We start from the raw sequence: 19,640 nt of genomic DNA, 5'->3' as shown, positions 1-19,640 counted from the left end.
TGGTGTATGTATTGTTTTAATTAGCGTGGCTTCTTATGCTAGAAAACACAAATGCCATTTTGAATACAACACTGAGAAAAATGAATTCGTAAAGGCTGGTTTGTGCACTGTGAAACTATGCACTGTCCCCTGACAGGGCACCTCTTGGTTTTAAATACATTTTAATTAATTGAATGAACATCACACCAAACATACAGTTGTGTGATAGTCATGTGCAGAACTGACCACTTGTTTGGGGAATTCTTATGAAGTTTCTAAGGACTAGAGAATTTGGAAATTAGCAGTTGGTTTCCCTTGCCTTCCTTTGCCCAAGCCTCTCAGTATGTAAAATTTGAAGTATTCTCGCTGATCAGTTTGTTACGTGCTGTTAGCTCCAGTTTGTGCAATGCTACAGTTGTCCATTTGGTGGTGAAATTCACTAACCACTCTTGACTGTTAACTTTGCTCCGATAAGGACAGGGGCCATCTCACAACGTTACTTTGGCTTTGACTCTGCTGCCAGCGCGGCCTCTTTCCTCCACTTCTCCTTCTTTGCCAAGTTCCAGCTTGTCAGGGACTCGTGCCGTGCTGCCGCCTGCAGAAGGAAAACCCTCCTTGAGAGTAATGTTGTGAGAGAAGGAGAAAAGTCTCAGGAATAACCAGCAACTTAATGCTTTGTTTCAAAGCAACAGGAGCACATTACCTTAACTTCTCACAGAATTCCATCACTTCTAGGTATGCTACATAGAAGCTAGCCGTCAGTATACTCACCTTTTTTGCTGAAGCAATCACCGCAAAACAGGCAACAATTGAAAGGCCGATCATGATGTAACAGGCTTTAACACGGGCTTTGTTCCTCGCCCTGTCTAGCATCTCTGGCCTGCAATTAAAGTTTTGGAATTTAATCATTAAAAAACTGAAGCATCTCTGAAGACATCTCTGTCGTAATATCACTGCTGCAGAGTGAAAAAGAAATTGGCTCTGAAAAGAAGCATCTTGCTATTGCTATAGTGCTTGGGTTTGTACCACCTAGGAGCTTTGTATTTTGTGACCCTCATCCATTTCCAGTGGAAAAATGACACGTAATGGATTTAGGAAGATTTTAATCTGAAAAAAAAGGTTTGCACTGAAATGCTTAGGGTAAATGTAGTAGGAATTGCACCTGAAGCTCACAGTGTGATGTAAGGGGATTTATGAGAACCAGGAATGCAGGAAACCTCCCTTTTGCTGCAAACATCACCAAACTTCTATGATTCTGTAACTTTCAGTGAAGCCATTTCCTGAGCCAGACATTGTACTTGACGGGCACTGTTTCTATGATGTTTGTCCTGCCTGTGTGCTATTTTCCTTTTGTATTAAATTGGCTTTATATATACATATATATAAATACAAGTTTCTCAGAGGTTTAATGCAATGGGAAAAGGACAAGTCACAGGCAGCTGTGCTGTGCTTCCCCCCTACCCCCACAGCACACACACACCCGGAGGCAGGGCAGGTCCCTGACTGATGGCCGGCAGTGCCACGGTTACAAGGAGCTGCTTTTGTATTACCGAGTGTAAGCACAGCATCTTTAAAACAAACCGCACAACGGACTGCCACGTAAAGCCATTAATCTAGAAGCCATTTGTAGGAACAAAAGCAAAGCTCTAAATGTTATTGGTCTGGCTTAGTAACCTAATTGTATTTCTCAGTGCACTAATTGAAACTCTTCAGAAGCAGATTTTCACTTTCTCCTTGCTTTCTGCCTCTGCTTTAAGGAGAACAGACCTTATTATCTCCTCTAATTGCACATTAGGGCCTCTGTTAACTCAATCCTTCATCAAGGTCCTGGCTAAGCCTCTGCTGAAGGCAGTAACAGCTGTTTGCTGTCACTGATTTAAACACCTCGACTGAGGGCTGCAGGTTTGACCCTCAGTACCACGCATCTTCAGCAGCCGGATTTTGTTCACAGGTAGCAAACAGTATCTTGCAATGCTTTATTAACAGCAAAGCTGTGATACAGTCCACCTTCAGTGTCTTAAAACTAACTTCTTTTAGAATGTTGTGATGAGTTCTAGAAATGTGTTGCTCACCCAGAAAGCAGAAAGTCAGCCCAAGTGGTTTCTGTGCACGTGTACGGGGATTAGCAGAGGCCTTTTACGAACACCTCCCAACGACTTCAGTAGTGCAAATAATGCTTCCAAGACCTGCCTGAACCTTCCTGTAAGCAAAGGCAGTGGGATAAGCACTGAGCAAGAGCAGTTGGTCCCTCTGGGACCTTTCTGCTTGGCTCCAGAAGCAGCAGCAACGCTGCTGGGAACAAAGAGGTGGAGGAAAGGGTGGGTCACCCTCACAGCTCCATGCCTCTCTCTGTGTGTGCTGCGACGCCATGAAGCGGTGTCCTGGAGACACTTTGGGGAAGAGTAGCTTACAGCAAGTTGAGGTAAGCAGAGGGTCAACCAGAGGCTGAGACTGCGTCAAGTACTCAGCTTTCCTAGGATTTGCCTTTGGGGATGCTTTTCTCATAATCTCTTTTTTTTTTTCCTCATATTCTTCTTCAAGCTATAATAAATTAGTTTGGCCGATGCAATCATTTAGCAGCTCTCAGCTCCTTAGGACTTTATGGAAGCAATAAACAGAACATGCAGTTTATAATAACATCTTCTCTGATTACACATCAGGAATAAACAAAATAAACAAGGCAGTGTGGATATATACCAACTATATGCATACATACAATACAGATGACTAAGGCTCTCTGCTCAGAAGGATCCAGTTCTTAATTATAGCATCTGGGGACTCCAGTAGGGAACATTTTTTCTTCCTAACCTATGAGCAACACAGGAAAATTTTCTTCCTGCTAGTTCATTTCAAAGCTCTCAGTGCCAAAAGCACTTCCTTGTTTGAGCTCTGCAGAGCACCGCTGGGCACCCCTCTGCCCTTCAGCCCAGTGCTAACCTCGGAATACACCTGAGCACTTACGGGATCCTTGGAGGAATCTCTTCTTCCGTCTTGAAGCGACCGGTCCAGAGGAGGATTTTCTTGTCAAACTTTGAAGGTTTGTAGCTTGCAACCGCTTTGTGTGCCTGTTCAGCTGAAGGATTGGAAAGAAACACCCCATCATGCTGTGATGAGTAGCAGTAATGATGCAAAGAGCAAATCCCTCTTAGTGCCCTGGTGGTCAGTGGGGGAATCATATCAGGGAGTTATAATTGGGTTGGAAGGGACCTTAAAGCCCATCCAGGTCCAAACCTTTGCTGCGGGCAGGGCTGTTCCCCACCAGCTCAGGCTGCCCAGGGCCCCATCCAACCTGGCTTTGAGCACCTCCAGGGATGGAGGTGCTTCTCCCTCTGCACAGCCCCTGCACGACCCCAGCCCTTGGGGAGCATCCTTGTGGCTTGCGTTCAGATATCCCTCTACCTACTGCCTTACACTTGGGCATCTAAGTCAGAAGGCAAACTAACGAGGCCCAGGGTGACCGCGGTGGGCCCCCAGCCCAGCCCTGCCCTTACCGCGGGGGACTGCTGGGCCCCGTCCGGGCCCCTCGCCGGCGGCAGCTCCCCGTAGTGCGGCCGGGCGGAGCAGCGGGGAGCCCCTCACCCGCCCGGGGCGGAGGCGCAGAGGCAGCGGCAGCATGAGCACGGCTGGGCAGCCTGCACCGCCTGGTCCCTCGCTCTGCTCTGCCCTGCTCTGCTCAGCTCTGGGGGGCTGAGAGGAACCGCCCGCCTCACTTCACCCGCCCACCTTAAAGCAGTCGTATGGAACTAGTGAGAGAAACACTCGGGGCGGTCCAGGCTCACTCAGCACCAGAATATCCTTTCGGAAAAACAAATAACAACAAAACCAAACATTAAAAGGAAGACTGAAAACCAGTACAGAATATGTATTTAGCAAGCAGCCTGTGGCAGTGCCGTGCAGGTGGCCTCCAGTGTCTCAGCTGGAGCGCTCCCAATGCACTGAGCAGCAGGTGATGTTAAATCTCCCAGTCATGACAGGGCAAGTTCAGGCTGGTGATCAGGAAAAGATTCTTCACCAGAGGATGGTCAGGCACTAGCACAGACTCCCCAGGGCAATGGTCACAGCCCTAAGCTGCCAGAGTTTAAGAAGCATTTGAACAGCACTCTCATACATACAGTCTGATTTTCGGGTGGTCCTGTGTGGAGCCAGGAGCTGGACTTTATGATCCTTTTGAGTCCCTTCCAACTCAGGGTGCTCTGTGATTCCATGATTATATGATCCAGCCAATGCCAGAACCCCAGGATCAGGATGCACTGTTGTCTGTTATCGCACTGAATGCCATAAAGCCCCCAGCGATGTACTACCAGGACAGAGGGAGCCTTGTTCACAAGGGCTGCACCGTGAGACGGCAGCATGCAGACCTGTGCTCAGTGGGAGGGCATGAGGCAGAAGGTGCGAATCATTTGTAGCCTAAACTTTGTTCCCCATTCTCAGAAGCATAGCCTGAGGTGGGCAACTTTCTGACAGCAAATTGTTGAGAAAATGAAAAAAAAAATCCAGCAAAAAAGTTTCTAGCACCCTTGTTACTAATTTTTAAGTAATGCAGCTTGAATATAATTTCATTCTGGAAAAATATTCAAGGAAAGCATTTTGTGTTCAGTCAGTAGTCGCCTATTGATGTTTTCTTATTTACTTGTAGTTACCATTCTGAAATAATCAAAATAACAAAATGTCCTTATTATTGGTAAAATACCAAAGCCATTCCAATTTAACTCATACCAAATAGGAAAAAAAGAAAAAAAAATGACTTCCCACACTCTATACTGGAATAAAATTTCCTGCAAATGAGGCATTCTTTAAACAAACCAAGTTTATCTGAGCCCTGTGCGAAAGCCAGGCACTGGCTTTCTCATGTCTGTTAACAATAACAGGGAGGAAGAACACACACCTCTGCACACGCACAGAGCAGCTCTGCCCTTTTCCATGATGTCACTGGGGAGATGGAAAAGCACCAAAAGAAGTGACCAAGACCTTCAACGTTCTTTATTCAGCATTACTGCAATGAATGACATCAACTCTGAAAGCTGAACAGGGCAGCCTCACACTCCTCACTAACAGAATTTCTGTTCTTGACTTCCCTGGTCATCAGTGTTTGGGGATCGTGTGTCCTCTCTGACATTTTCAGAGATAAAAAACTTGAGGATGGACACATACATGCACTAGCACTGTGGCAATCTGTGGTGTGATCTTTTCAAAGGAAGAAGGCAGAGCATGCCCTGATCCAGAAAGAAGAACCATCCCCTTTGGCCCTACACAGTCACAGCTACACAGATGTTTAAGGACGTGCAACAGAGATTGGAATCTTTTTGTCTATTTTATTTTATTTAATTTTATGAGTACTTTCTGCCAACAGTAGCTACTAAACCTGTTGCATCCCCTCTCCAAGGTGAGGCTGATTATGCTTTACGCAGGTGTGAGCTGCTGGAGAGGCAGACAGCTCATGCAAGTCACAGACAGAGGGGACTTGGTGGCTCTGGCAAAGTGGACCAGAGGTGTGTATGCAGTGGGGGGCATGGGATGCATTCGTTCTTCCCTTGAAATTCTGCCATATGCAATCCCTTTCGTTACCGATCGCCTCTGCGGGACTCTCGTGCTGCTGTCACCGCCCTCTGGAGGCATTTCCCTCCCTGTCCCGTAGGGGGGACCGCCCGACCGCACTCGGCCGCCCACCCGGCAGGCACTGGGGGCAGCGAACGCAGGGCTCTGCTGCTGCTGCTCGAGGCCAAACCAACCTGCAGGTGAGGAAATGAAGTCAGCGAGTTCAGTTTTCAATAAGGACATGACTTTAATCACCCCATTGTTCAAGAAATGATATGCTCACCGCTTTTGAAAACGATAAATACACGCACATCCTTTTAGCCAAATTAGCTTTTCTAACCGGCGTAGCGCTGGAAGTCATCATGTGATGAAAGCTTTGTGTTCCTCTTTTTGGCGCATTGGCAGCCAAACTGCAGGAGCAGCCAAACCTCATTGCACGTAGATTCGTATTGCAAACAGTACTTGTAACAGCTGATGTACAAACAGCAGTTATCATACAAATGTATGTGCATAAGCCTGCAGTATTTCTGATCAGCTACAGAAAATACATAATTGCTCACATATATATATAAATTGCACCCTTGCCATTCAAATTACTTAAAAAATATCTTCACGGATATGTATGACGTATGTAAGTCCACAACACAGTAATTTCAGAAATTGTGTCTGTTGCTGAAATTTGATCTATAGCCATTTTAAACAAATCTGAGTAGAAAAATCATGCAGATCTAGGTTGCAGCAAATAAATAGAAATGCTAGAAAAATAGATCTATTGCATATAACAAGAACGCAACATGTAGCAACAAGACTGCCAAGCTTTGGCCAGCAACAGCATCCCATCATTCCACATCTAAACAGAAGCATGGACCAAACTGAAGAGGTCAGCATCTTTTCTCGGTTATGCGCACAGAAGTTAAAGCTGCAAAGCACGGTTTCTCTGGTCCAGGCCGGAGGCCTCATGAACACATCAAAATGTCCTTCGCAAGCCTTCTGCTGCTCACTGTCTGAAGAAGCTGTTTCCTTCCAGCCCGGCTGTGAGACAGCACCACAGGAAAACTGTGCCCTGCCCAGCACAAGACTTGGCCATCCCTTGACTAGGAGATGTGGTGCGGCTGTCCCGGCTAACCGAGTCCTCCTTCCTGGAGTGTGTCTCTTGTGCAGGGGATGCTGTGTAGCCGCATTCATGGAGCTGCAGAGCAGAGGCTTCCAGTGCAGCAGACAGCAGCTCATTCGGGTGTGATTTTAATGCACTGGAGTGGTGCAATGCCATGTTCTCGTAAAAGTTAGACTTCCCGAACAAGTGTCAGTAAAGCTAAAATTCCCAGGGTGCATTCTTGCTGATTCTGGCCATTACATTATTTATGCTAATGAGGAGAATCAATTAGTGTTTGTAAACTTTGACACTGCGCATTGTAGAGGGGATTGTCTCCTTCCTTGAACAAAGAGGACACCTGGGGACAAGTGTAAAGGGTCCTCTCTCCGCACGCATTAGAGAAGGTGTGTGGGGCAAATCAGTGTCCTTCTCGGTATGGAAAAAAAGTAAATGAACATACATGCAACTGCAGCACTCCGGGTAAATCCTTCTGTTTTTACATAGCCCTTTCTCCACTTCATTATCTCTGCAGTAAATACAAGGAACTTTGAAAGTTTCTGTAGTGCTCATGTGGAATAAGGCACACAATTTTGGGCACAGAATTTAAAACAAGCAAACAAACATAGGATTCACCCGTACTGGGTGAAAGGGTTACTTTTGGATGTTCAGGAGAATAGAAAGCCTATCTTAAAAGTGGAGACAAAAGGACTGTGCTTGTTTATCCCAGCAAACAAAGACTAGGAGGGGGCTCTGTTTGACCTGTAAAACAGATCCAGGTGAGAAGAAGAGCTTCTCAAGCAGTTGAGCGGAAAAGACATTAAAAAAAGTGTGTGCGAGTCCATGCATTCCTGCCTGCATGTCTGTGATAAGTAAGGCCTTCTTGATGCTTCTGTCTGGCTGAGAGCAGTGAGGTCCTGGGAGATGCTCTGGAGGGCTGCGTGAATTGAATGGGGATGGAGGTGGGGACAGGAAGGAGATGCTGGAGGTGCCTGCAAGAGCAGGGGATCCAAGGAAAGCCTTTAAATCCTAGCAATGAATAACTGCTGGAGTATGGTTAGCATGGTTTGCTCTCCTTGGGTGTACCAAAAAGAGAGAGACCTGAAGGAGAAATGTCTCACTAAAATGGCTTTTCCTCTTCTAGTTCTTCAAAAATGCCCAGTCAAATGCTGGACAGCCTTTTCCTGGACAGAGTCCTTGCTGCACTTTCAGAAACAAGTTTCTCTTTTACTGGCGTCTGCCCAGGCACTTGAAAATGGCAGTTTCCATTCACAGAGCTTTTCTCAGCATTACATGAGTCTGAGGCAGTGATTCGGGAGCTGGAAGACTTCGAGTCCAAGGAAATCTGGCTGACAGCAATGCTGCCCACGCTCTTGGAAGAGTACGTGTAAATCATCTTGAGGAAGGCGGACTTTGTATTTGTTTCTTGCTTGTAAATTATGACATAGCACTTAGGAAAAAAAGTGCAACAGAGAATCCCATAATTGGATATTAATATAACAATGATCTCCACTGCTGGAAGGTATTTGCCAAACGTAGTTACATAGACAGGGATAAATACTATCCATGCTATAAAGTAAATTAGCATGCCAAAGGTTATGAACTTAGCTTCGTTGTAGTTCTCTGGTAACTTCCTGCCTTTAAAGGCACATATGAAGCAGATGAAGGCTAGAGCAGCTATGTAGCCCAGCATAATCCCAAAAGCCACAACAGAGCCCTCATTACACTCCAGAATTATGGCTCTTGGAATAGAGAAATTTTGCTTTACGAAAGGCGTCCTAAATATTAGCCAGAAGGTGCAAATGATAACCTGAATCCCAGTGCAGATGAATACAATGGTTATAGGTTTATAGGCACATTTCAAGAAATTCTGCAGCTTGGGATCAAAGCTGAAGGCTAGTAAAATTTTTAGTGATTTTATTAAAATACATGAAATGCAGAGTGCAAAACTTATGCCGAAGAGGGCTTGCCTAGTTCTACACTTGAATTCTGTGGGTTCACCTATGAAGAACACAGTGCTTAAAAAAACGAAGAAGTGGCTGAGGAGGATAATGTAGCAGACAGTTAAACCTCCAGATGCCTTTACAACTGGTGTGCTCAAGTTTTTAGTGAATATTGCACTGATGGACAAAATGAGCACAACCCCAAAGGCAGAGAGGAGGAGCAGGAAAATAGCGAACCAGTCCGTCCAGCCGAGGAAGTGGATCGTCTTTCTGTAGCACATAGTGCTGTTCACAGGTGCCCAGTAGGTTTTGTTGTGACACTGGTAGCAATAATCCATATCTGAAAGCAGAAAAAAAATGAAGGTAACTCAGGAATCCAAAGCAAATAAACCACTGAGTGAATGGTAAAGCCTTGTGATACAAGAAGGTGGGAAGGGATGTGGGGCATATAGTGAGGCATGGGCCAGGTCCTGCAGCTCCCTGGAGTATGTGTGGCCATGGACACACCACAGGGATAGAGATTGGGAAACCTTCAGTGGCAGCACAGTGGTGGCCTGAGATCAAACCAATTGCCCTACAGGGAATGGAACTGCAGCTCTTTCATTTACCTAGTTCAACAAGAATAAAATCCTTCTTTGTTGAGAAATCTTTTGAAATGCAACAGCAAGAACACACACTGATGTAGATTCCACTTTCAAAGGTTACTTTTCCTGTGAAACTCCTATTATCTGATACGGAGAAATTTCACACTATTTGAATAATAAAATGTATAACATGCAATTTCTTTTTTTCTGACTATGAAGACTTTACAAGTACATTGTACCCCAGTTTTCTTAATTCCATCTCTCTTCTCTGTATTTAATTCCTTCCTTTTATAAACCTTACTCAAACTGTAAATGAACCAGCATACGCATCAGATTTGATAGTAATACTACTATACTGTCATATCAAACTTCATAATACTCCTACTTTGCCAGCAAGCAAAACAATAACCCTTGTATTTGCACTGGGCTTTCTGTGCTGCAGAAGGATGCAGAAGCAAGGCTCTATTGTCATGAGAATTTGTCTCACTGAAACATCAGCCAGACTTTCCATCTAAACACAGATAACAATATTCAACTGCAAAGTCTAACTGTTGTAAGTTTTGTATTCTAAAGAGCACGTAAACCTCATTTTATATGCTGAAGACTGTTCTTCTCTTTTATATCTGGAAAACTAAGCATTAACAAATGTTTTAATCTCATTCCAAAGTTATACTCACTGTTGCCAAGGTGCATTATTCACAAACAAAACAATTCTATTGATCTCTAAATAAACCTTTATTTGGATCACAATTCTTTACCTGTTCGATTGCTGTAATGGTTTTCAGGGCAGTAAACGCACTCATAGCAGCATGTGTGTGGACTTTCTGTAACCTTTTTCATCTGTCCTGGTCTGCAGTGCTGGGAGCATGTTGACGGAACCTTCTGCAGTGTGCAGAGAACAAAAAAAATATCAGCTGAGGCATTACTGATTACTACGAATAGTTAAAATAAGCCTTTGATAGTACTATAATTTGAACTCTCTTTTAACATATTTTTAAGGGAATCTGAAAATTATATTGAAAAATGCGATGTAGGCTCTGTATTTCTTATATTTTCTCTACACTCTCAGGAAGTTCAGGGAGTGACAGGACAGGGCCTTTTTTACCTGACCACTTTATTTTTTGGCCCTTAATCAGTGGGATTGTCTGTAACTTTAAAATCCACATCCAGGTGTCTCACTCAGATCTGAAATTGGAAGTTAGACTGCTGGGATCCAGATCCAGAAAAAGAACAGAAGCGTCTGGGAGGGGTTGCAGATGGGCCATGCTACAAGTGCAGTCCTGACACCCTGCTCAGCAGCTTTGAGTGCAGAGCAGATACCCTGGCTCTGTGGGACAGGTTTCTGACATGCCACTCCCCCACCAGCTCACCCCTGGGTCATCAGGTGCCACTCCAGGAGTGTCTGGTCAGGACCTTCTCTTAAGAGCTGGATTCAGTGCCTTCTTCCAAAGATAAGACTTGTAAATGGAGGGACAGTCCTGAGGGATGCTGCTATTTCGTCTCCCTTCAGCTTAGGGCTTAGAAACTGCCATCCTGGGCAGTGCCACAAAGAGGGACAAGACGAGAGGTCTTCTGTCCTTAGTGTCTTGTATCAATTAAGGCTGTACAGAAACTACATTCATCCCACCTTGTAAACAGCCCTTCCTCTGGCCTCCTAGCACAGAGCCACACTGAGTCAGAGCTGCACAAAAACCCAAGCCTTCACCATGTACAGATGACATTATCCAGCAGGAACTGGCTGGGGCCATCCACTCCTTCTGTTTACACTGGTGCTGGGGCTCCAGATGGTGCCACCTACCTCATACTCTTGTGTTTGTGCTGACCCCAGCTCTAACAGGAGTAAATAATCAACAAGGCCTTTTTTTCCCCAACAGTCAGTAGATATGCATCTACTCGTGAAAAATAAATGGTTGCCTTGTGTAAGACAGGGGAAATGTATAAGTAGTCATTTTCTGTTCTATAACTCACTTTCACATTCTGGAATAGTATCCTTTGGACGGATGTAACTTTGGATTTACTCATCATAGGAAATCTCTTAGGGGAATTCTGGAGAAATAATTTCAAATCACTGAGACTGCTTACAGGCTCATGTGCTTCTCAGAATGCATAAAGGTAGTTGAATATTACCTAGAGAAGATGCATCATTCTAAAAGGAGAATATGACAGCAGATGAGTGATTTTTTACACACGCTTCAGTTGCAAACACCAGAGGAAGAAGGACACATATGAAGTAAATTTCAGACGTTATGTCAACAAATTAAAAGTTACCTTTAGATTCAGAAATTCTCTTTTTTTCTCCTCATCCTCAAAGATGAAGCAACCGTTTTCTGGGTCATATTCTGCCATAGTGGTGATTTCCACATGGCCATCAACTTCTTTCCAAAGAAGAACATCATATCCAGCGCTCATATCACCTTTGGAGTCAAACTTGATTTCTTTATCATCATCAATGATTGTAACTTTTTTAAGTTCTTCAAGGAGCTGAACATAAATATAGGAAACAATGACATACCTCAGTGTCATTTCAGTGTGATATACTCAGTAGTTTAACATCAGTATGATAATATCAAATTGAAAAAGAAATGTTGCTTTTTACAAGTAATATAATCTTAAAAGGGATCTGTATAAATGTTAGTCCTACATCCTACACAGATTTACATTATTTTGACAATCCTTGTTGATCTTAAAAATCTATTAAGCACAAATAATCATTTTTCAGCCTTATGCAATATGTGCAAATACCTGTGTATTAGTATTTATATTTCCAGCCTTGGAAATTGCGGTGGGAAAGAAAAGACTTGCAGGAAGAAATGGCCTTTTAGAACTTCCCTTACTGTATAAAATGGCTGTGATTGATGATCCTTTTGTTACCATACTGTCAACAAAGTGGATCTGGGCAACATCTCCTTCCAGTGTAAAATCCCCCAGTGCTGGAAATATCTGATTTAACATTGTTTTCAGCTGAGGCTCTGATATTGTGTATTGCAAGGTGAGGTTCCGAGTTGTGGAAAGAATAATAAATGCCGTTTTACACAGATAAACTGATATATGGCACAATGGCAATAGACAACAAGGTCATATTTAATACTCCATAGGAAATTTCATAGCAAGAACACTTCGATAAGACAACTGTCTAGCTTAATATTACAACTCATTCTGTTCAGTAGGGTGAAATTTCTCTCTCCCATATCAAAAAATATTCAGATTTAAAAGGTTCATTGGGAGTCTAGAGAAGAGCAGATTAAGGCACACAGAACCCAGTCCCAATTCATAAGGAGACTGCAAGCAGATTTTCATTAGGTACCATGGCTACAAACTGAAGCAAAGGTTTTATTGCTTTGCAGGCCTAACAACTTTTGGCAATAGGGGTTAATTAACAATAAAAAGCAAACCAAGGTTTCAGTGAATGGCTGAATTTGACTGTCCCTTGAAAAGCACTCTTACATGGATCCCCGTGTGACAGTTATACCATTTAAAGAATAAGCTAGCAAATCTATTATTTAAAAGGCTCAGGTATATATACATATGTGTAAAAAAAGTCTGGCATCTATAACATTTTTTTCATATATAACATCACTTTTTCAAAATTTAAATATTCTCACTGTCTACCAATTTTTGAAGAATGAAAACATGTGTCTAAGTGACATTTCATTTTGTTTGGACATTGCACAGTCCACACAAAGAATTTTTGGTTCTGTGTCATTAGGTTAGTTGTTTAATCTTCCTCTTCTTCAGTTTCCCAGTTTCTCTAAAATACAGGAATAACAAAAACTTTTGGAATACATCTTGAGCTTCAAACAGAAGGAGTTAGTAATCAGTACCATCATTATTTAATTCATATTTATTTTTGCAAATGTGTAACAGCAATGACTCTTCTATTTCTCTGTACGTTGAGAAGAGTGGTATGGATCACTTGCATCTTTATCTTTAAATATACCCATTTGTGGAGGAGCTAAAGTTAGTTTAGAAGAAATGCGTTATGAAAACAGCACTGGGAGAACATCTATCTCTTTCAGTTTCTTCCAAGAATTCTTAGCCTCTAAACAGGACTTTAAATTTGGGTTGTTTGGGATTTAATTCAGAAATTATGTAAATGCAGCTCCATAAAGTTGCATCCCCTGGAGGATGATCCTGAATTTGTCCCATCTGTATTTAGAAATTCATGTAAGAGTTTGATTGTTACTGTGGTTGTTTGTTTTTTTTTTTTTTTTCAAATCCCCTATCTTGTTTTGACCTGCCCTGACCCAGGATAAGAGGTCAGATCAAGTCAGAGTGCTTCGGTGCGTGTTTGACTTTTAAATGAACTTTTGTTTAATCCTCTGAGTAAAAGTGTGTAAAAGTGAATACTCTTGAGCAGGTTCTCAGGTAAAAGGTCAGGTCAGGTTTACTTGTCTGATTTTTCCTGCTCTTTTCCCACCTTGTAAAGTCTGATAACAAGTACCTCACTCATCTTCAAGATTGTGTCACATTTTTCTGCCAGTCATTTCTCAGTAAATCAAGATCAGACACGAGAATGGTCTTCTGCACTTTCATTTCCAAGAAAAATTTCATTAAAGAGGAATATACCTGAGCTCAGACAAAATGGAGACAGCAATTAGAGAAAGAGCAGGGACTTGAAACTCTCTGGGAAATTGTCCTCTCTGTAACATCCCTTTCTCTCTAGAGCACTCTGCTGAGTATTACAGTGGTTTGCAGCAACAGGACCAATCATTAATAGCAGAGCAGCTATGTCAAACAGATTGATGGCACATTTATGTTCTATCCTGTACAAGTAGCTAGTAAGATGTTCCAGCAAGCAGCCTAGAGACTGGAGTCCTCATCCAAGCTGATGCCTTTTTTGAAGATGATGGGGGAAGTATTAGGTTAGCTGATGGATGTCCAACCTCTTGGCTTGCCTGGGCCATACTGAGTGAAGAGGAACTGTCTTGCATATACATCGGTTGCTCTGAAAGTAATGCCTGCTACTTATTTCCATGGTTCAGCTAGTTATCTGTATATGAACTGCAATAATACTTCTCCGTCTACAGCAGAATACAGCCATGGCTTAGCACCTGCGGTTTCTGTGCCTGTGTGGACCAAAGCAAGGGAGAAAAGTTTAAGTCCAGTACTCATCACTAATTAGCAACTGATGCTCCGGCAGATGGGCTGTGGTTTCAGCTGGCCCATGCAGTGGTGAGGAAAGGAGGACACAAGAATAAGAAGGCATTTAGTAAAAGGACTAAGCAAACAAATCCAGGAATGCAAGAGGAAAAATGAGATGGAAGTTATGTGGAGAGAATGAGACCTCAAAGAATTAACACCGTACCTCCCAGGGAGTGAAAGCAGAGGGATCCTTGCAGTTTCTGTCTTTGCACTGCCCTTTAATGGCATGGGCAATGGCATAGACTGCAAGTATAGTACTATGGATAAATCCCGGTTCAATGTTGGCATTCAAAAAATCATCTCTCCAGATCTGATGTTTATTCTCAACATTTTGCATCAGGTCATACTGGGATTGGCTCAAAATGCACATTTGAAAATCGTAGTTATCCAGGTGTGCGCAGACTGACAGGAGCATAATATATTCGTGTAAAAACTTGTTGTTTTCAGTGGGCCTTTCATGAAGATTTCTCAGAAAGTCTTGGAATGTGGATATGTCCTTGTTTTTAAATCCAAATCCCACAACAGTTCCCAGCTTTCTGATATTGGGCATTGTACTGATTTTCACTGCAGTTGACCAGTTATCACTTGCAATCCAAATCTTTTTAACATTTCTCTCGATTGCCTTCTTAAATAGTTTGAGCACATGGAATTGTCTCATAAAGACTACAATAACATTTACTCTGGTTTCCTTGACAATCTTCTCGATTGCACGATCAACTTTTGTGTGAAAGGTGTTATCAGAGAGATAGGCAGGCAGCATTTCTTTAAAAGCTATGCAAACACTGTTAGCCATGGCCTGGACCCCAAAGCTCTCCAGGGCAAAGCGCCCGTTGTCATCATCTGTGGCTATTACTCCAATCCAGTTCCACCCAGACTCACAGATCAGGTGGGCCATTGCTCTTGTCTGATGGAAATCACTGGGGATAGTCCTCAAGAAAGAAGGAAAACGGATTTTGTCACTGAGGATTTCAGCTGATGATGCAGGACTGACCTAGGAAGAGACAACTGTTTAGTTATGGAATTGATCTCCTCCAAAGGATGCTGAGAGCCCCCAAACTTCCACTATTGCTTTTCTACCCCATCTTGCACCATCCTTGCGCACTTAATTGCTTGATTGAATGCAGAGAATAAAACCTTGTAAATGGATCTGACAGTTATGTTGGTATAAGGATTTTGATTTAACTTGTAGAAATACCATCACCACTATTCAAAACAATACTTAATACACTGGAAGCACTCAAATGTTGTTGGAGTTGTTATTAAAATTTCTAGTACACCTACATTTTGCAATGCTTTTCTAGCACTATGTTAGTATGGCTCACCCACTTACTTATTTTCTCTCAAAAATGTAATTACTTTGCAGTAAAGGGGTCATAAGTTCTATTAGAAGAGCCTATCAGAAAAAAAAAAAAGTATCAAATACTAAAGAACAGTATATTAATGCTTTCTTATGTAGAAATTTTAGCCTTTTTATTGTGAATGTAGCAAGAAAAAACATAATTGAAAAATGTAATTTAAATGTATTTACTTTTTGACCTTTGCCCAATTTGTTGTTTTTCCTGCTGTTGTATTTCTTACCTTGCTTGACAGTTCTTAACAAATCTAAGCTTTCCAAAATGAGAGCCACCTATCTGGAGAAGATATCAAATCTTGATGTCAGCAGATTGCAGATGCTATCAATGACAAAAATCTACTAAGTCACCTTTTCCATCTCCACGTCACCATGCGGATTTGTTTTATCATTTACCTGTTGATTAATTTCAAGTGTGGCATCTTAATTTATATATCAAATATAGCTCCTATGGTGGAGCTGGAGGTCATAGTTACTTCCAGTGCAGGGGAAAAGATTCAGTTAGAAGTTATATTTAGTTCATATTTTAAGTATTTTGCATGTTTATGCTACTTTGCAGTAAGGTTATACGTGTCAAATTACCAAAATCAGTGCGTGGCACAAGATGGTTTTGGCTTTGACCACAATTTTTTTTCTTGCAACACTGAAAGTAATCATGGAAGCACCAGCCTAAGTGCAAGCATGGGACTGTATGAACTAGAACTAGTACTAGAGCAGCTGGAAATAGAGAGGGATGTTTGGGGAAGGAGTAGTTGTATTCCTTCTCTTCTACAGCTGCTTGAAGAGCAGCAGGACTAGAACTGTTTTTTAGAGCAACTGTGACTTGCAGTCCCTCCAATTAGAGCCGCATCTAGCCATGGTAAATTTGATCCTCTGTCTCAAATGAAATAATTCCCTCAAACCTACCTGTGGGATTAGTTGCAAAGCCAATAGCCTTGAAACTGCCATTGACACCTCAGAGTAGCTGGCTCCGGTGACTGCCTTAATTCTTGGTACATAGTCTGAATAGTTACACTTGAACTCTACAATATCCTTAGAAGTATTGGATTTGGACAGGAACCTCAGAGCAGATGCCATGGCTTTTGTAACTTCTGCACAGGTATCATAGATTTCATAGCCCAGAGTAACTCCAGATAATAATGTTGAATTGTTGATCATTTCAATAGCATGTATCATTGCAAGAGTCTGAAGAAAAATTTGAATTTCAAAGCTGTCAGGAAACACAGAAGTTTCATTTTAGAAAAAAATATTTCTGGAATAAGGCTGAAGCAAAGTCTGTTCACATCCTTTAGAAAATGCCAGCTACTGAAAGGAAATGATGCTTGGTGTGATTTGCTTGTGTTTTCTAGAATCAGATTTGTAGAATATCTTGAGTTGGAAGGGACCCACAAGCATCATCAAATCCATCTCCCAGCTCCACAGAGGACCACTCAAATTTCAAACCCAGTGTCTGGGAGTGGTGTCCAAACACTTCTTGAACTCCAGCAGCTTGGGGCTGTAACCACTGCCCTGGGGAGCCTATTCCAGTGCCTGACCACCCTTTGGTGAAGAACCCTTCAGTAACACCCAATCTGACCCACCATTGATTAAGATGCATGCTGTTAAAAAAATAGAAAATCATATTATTATTTTTTTCTCACTGAAGGACTTCAGTAGAAAAATCATAATCAACACAACACTTCAATTACACCTGAATAAAAATACTTTTCTGAAAAACAGGCACTAAAGCCACAATTATCATGACACATGAAAATTTGCAAGTGAAATCTTCAGGAAGTATCTGTCAGAGTCAGTGGGGTTGTTCTAAATTGCCCCGTTTGGCCCAGCCATTTTTGGTTGTTTCTCTATCTCAATATATTTACTTTCACCAAAAGCATGAAACAAAATAAAGGACTAGAAGAAAATATTTCAGAAGTTGATGTTTTCCTGTGCTTGCATAGATGTTCCTAACATTCTCCCTAAACCTGACAAAGTTAATACAGCTATTCTCCATATCTTCAATGAATATGATAGTTTCTTAATCACAACTACGCTAATAAAGGCTGCCTGCAATGCAGCCAACTCTCCTCTTAAGCAAGGGTCTCTAAAGTTTACAAATCTTGCAAACAAAAATAAATTTCAGATGGAACTGATAACAATTTCTGACTGTAGAAAAATAATAAAGATGGACAAAATGACCAACTTTGACATCATTTTGAAATAAATCCATATAGATTCCCTACATTAAAATAAAACCTATGGATTTGTACCTGTATTGAAATGAAAGAAAATGCATATTTGAATTTATATTATATCATATTCCTGAATTTAGGAAAGCACTATTAAACAGTTAAAATTAAGTTCTTCATCGGGCTTTCTTTGCATTTCTTCCAGAAAAAGAATGTTTCATGTAAGTAGGATATGGAGTCAACAAAATGAATATTCTGATGTGCAGAATAAACATGTATGCATACATGACATGGTGTCATGTACAGTTTATCCCATCACACAATGCCACAATTGTAGTACAAAACATAATATCTACAGTGATTACAACAATGATTGCAACAGTCAGTAGTACAATAGACTATCAGTGTGTGTGTGAGGGACGTACTTCCACATGTGCTTAGACAAAACCAAGCAGGCTGCCTGTGTTCTAAGTATTTAGGAGCAATTTCACAATAAATAATGAACTGCATGGCAGAGTACTTCAGACATAGAGCAACAAAACAATATTTACATGACAACTAGTTTCTCAACACAAACTTCTAGGGTTATTTGATTCTATATGAAGATTGAAATAGGATCAAACAACCGTTCCCTTCCTTGGGCAGCCACAGTATGTTTTGCTTGTCATGCTCTGTTATGTTACAAGCAATTTATTTGATGTTCAAAGTCTTCTAAAAAACTAAGAAATACAAGAGAAACAGATTTTGTTGATCACAATACTAAGTGTATTTGCCCGATTTCAGTGATCTCTTTGTTGTTACATGTGTAATTTGCCATGTTACTCACCCAGCACAGTTCTGAATGACTGGCTTGATGGGATGCTCTTCTGGATGCAGCATTTCACTGTGAACTGCAAACAAACCTCCTATAACAATGTCTCCTGGAGAACTGGCACCCACAAAGTCATCTGTATTCTGGCAAGCAGAAGCAATGTCAGTGCTGATCACAAAGGGAATCAGCACTAAGCTAAATAATGCCATGCTTCTGCTTCACCTGCTCACTCTCAGCTTTAAGCCCATTAGGCCAGCTGCAGCAAGTGCAGCAAGTGTTCCTATGTCTTCTATAAACAGCAGCGAAGGAAAAAGGCTGAGGTCCAAAGTTAGTCACACCTCATAAGGTGCTTGTATTTGCTTCACTGACTCAGGTTACTTTATTGGAGCTCCAAAGCAATGTTGTCATAAAAAGCGTGAGGGTGCAGGGGAGTGAGAGAGAAGGAAAAAGATATGAATTTAAAAGGAAGTGCTGGATATTGTCATTGTTATGTTCAAAAATTATTACACTTAATCTGAAATACTTGGCAAATATTTTGGTATAAATTTGGGCTTGTCTTGGATACTTTCCAGTTGAATACAGGGTGGAGAGTTATCATGTTATACTGCAGTAATGTTGCTGCCACTGTAATTTAAGAGTCTGGTCCAAAGAGTACAGAAAAAAAGACCCTGTTGCTACAGTGGTCTTTATATTAGACTGGGGAAAAAAAAGAAAGCAACGAACAGAACAAAACAATTGACAAGACCAAAAAGTAAGTCTGGATTATTGTATTTCGCCTTTTTTTTCTCACTTACTCTTTGTAGATAGAATATCCATTCACAACAGAGATATTAAACACAAATGCAAATGCTAATCGCCAGTTAAGTCACCACTCGGCAGCTTCTTTGTTATAATATAGAATCTTGTCTTTCTTTGTCTCTGGTAATCTCACTGGTAATTCAATGTATAAAGTAAACAGCCATCTACATTTTCTTTAATGTATCTAATGACATGCACTAATGGGCAGGTTAGGATACCAGTTCATTCTGCTTTATGCT

At 41.7% G+C, this 19,640-nt stretch overlaps 2 protein-coding genes across 2 annotated transcripts; both read right to left on the bottom strand.

Annotated features, from left to right (window-relative positions):
* Positions 95-3,656, bottom strand: FAM162B (family with sequence similarity 162 member B). The gene is made up of 4 exons (XM_021392418.1): positions 3,471-3,656; positions 2,941-3,052; positions 751-859; positions 95-574 (listed from the first exon to the last, which is right to left on the bottom strand). Exons 1-4 carry the CDS (start codon positions 3,592-3,594, stop codon positions 476-478), a joined length of 444 nt encoding a protein of 147 aa, XP_021248093.1. The 5' UTR covers positions 3,595-3,656; the 3' UTR covers positions 95-475.
* GPRC6A (G protein-coupled receptor class C group 6 member A) lies at positions 7,698-18,812 on the bottom strand. The gene is made up of 6 exons (XM_021392060.1): positions 18,619-18,812; positions 16,531-16,834; positions 14,437-15,264; positions 11,400-11,612; positions 9,890-10,013; positions 7,698-8,887 (listed from the first exon to the last, which is right to left on the bottom strand). Exons 1-6 carry the CDS (start codon positions 18,810-18,812, stop codon positions 7,767-7,769), a joined length of 2,784 nt encoding a protein of 927 aa, XP_021247735.1. The 3' UTR covers positions 7,698-7,766.

The sequence above is a fragment of the Numida meleagris genome, chromosome 3 (assembly GCF_002078875.1).
Source record: "Numida meleagris isolate 19003 breed g44 Domestic line chromosome 3, NumMel1.0, whole genome shotgun sequence".
Classification (NCBI taxonomy): Eukaryota; Metazoa; Chordata; class Aves; order Galliformes; family Numididae; genus Numida; species Numida meleagris.
The sequence above is the reverse complement of the archived record's forward strand: the minus strand, read 5'-3'. Positions and strand labels throughout refer to the sequence as shown.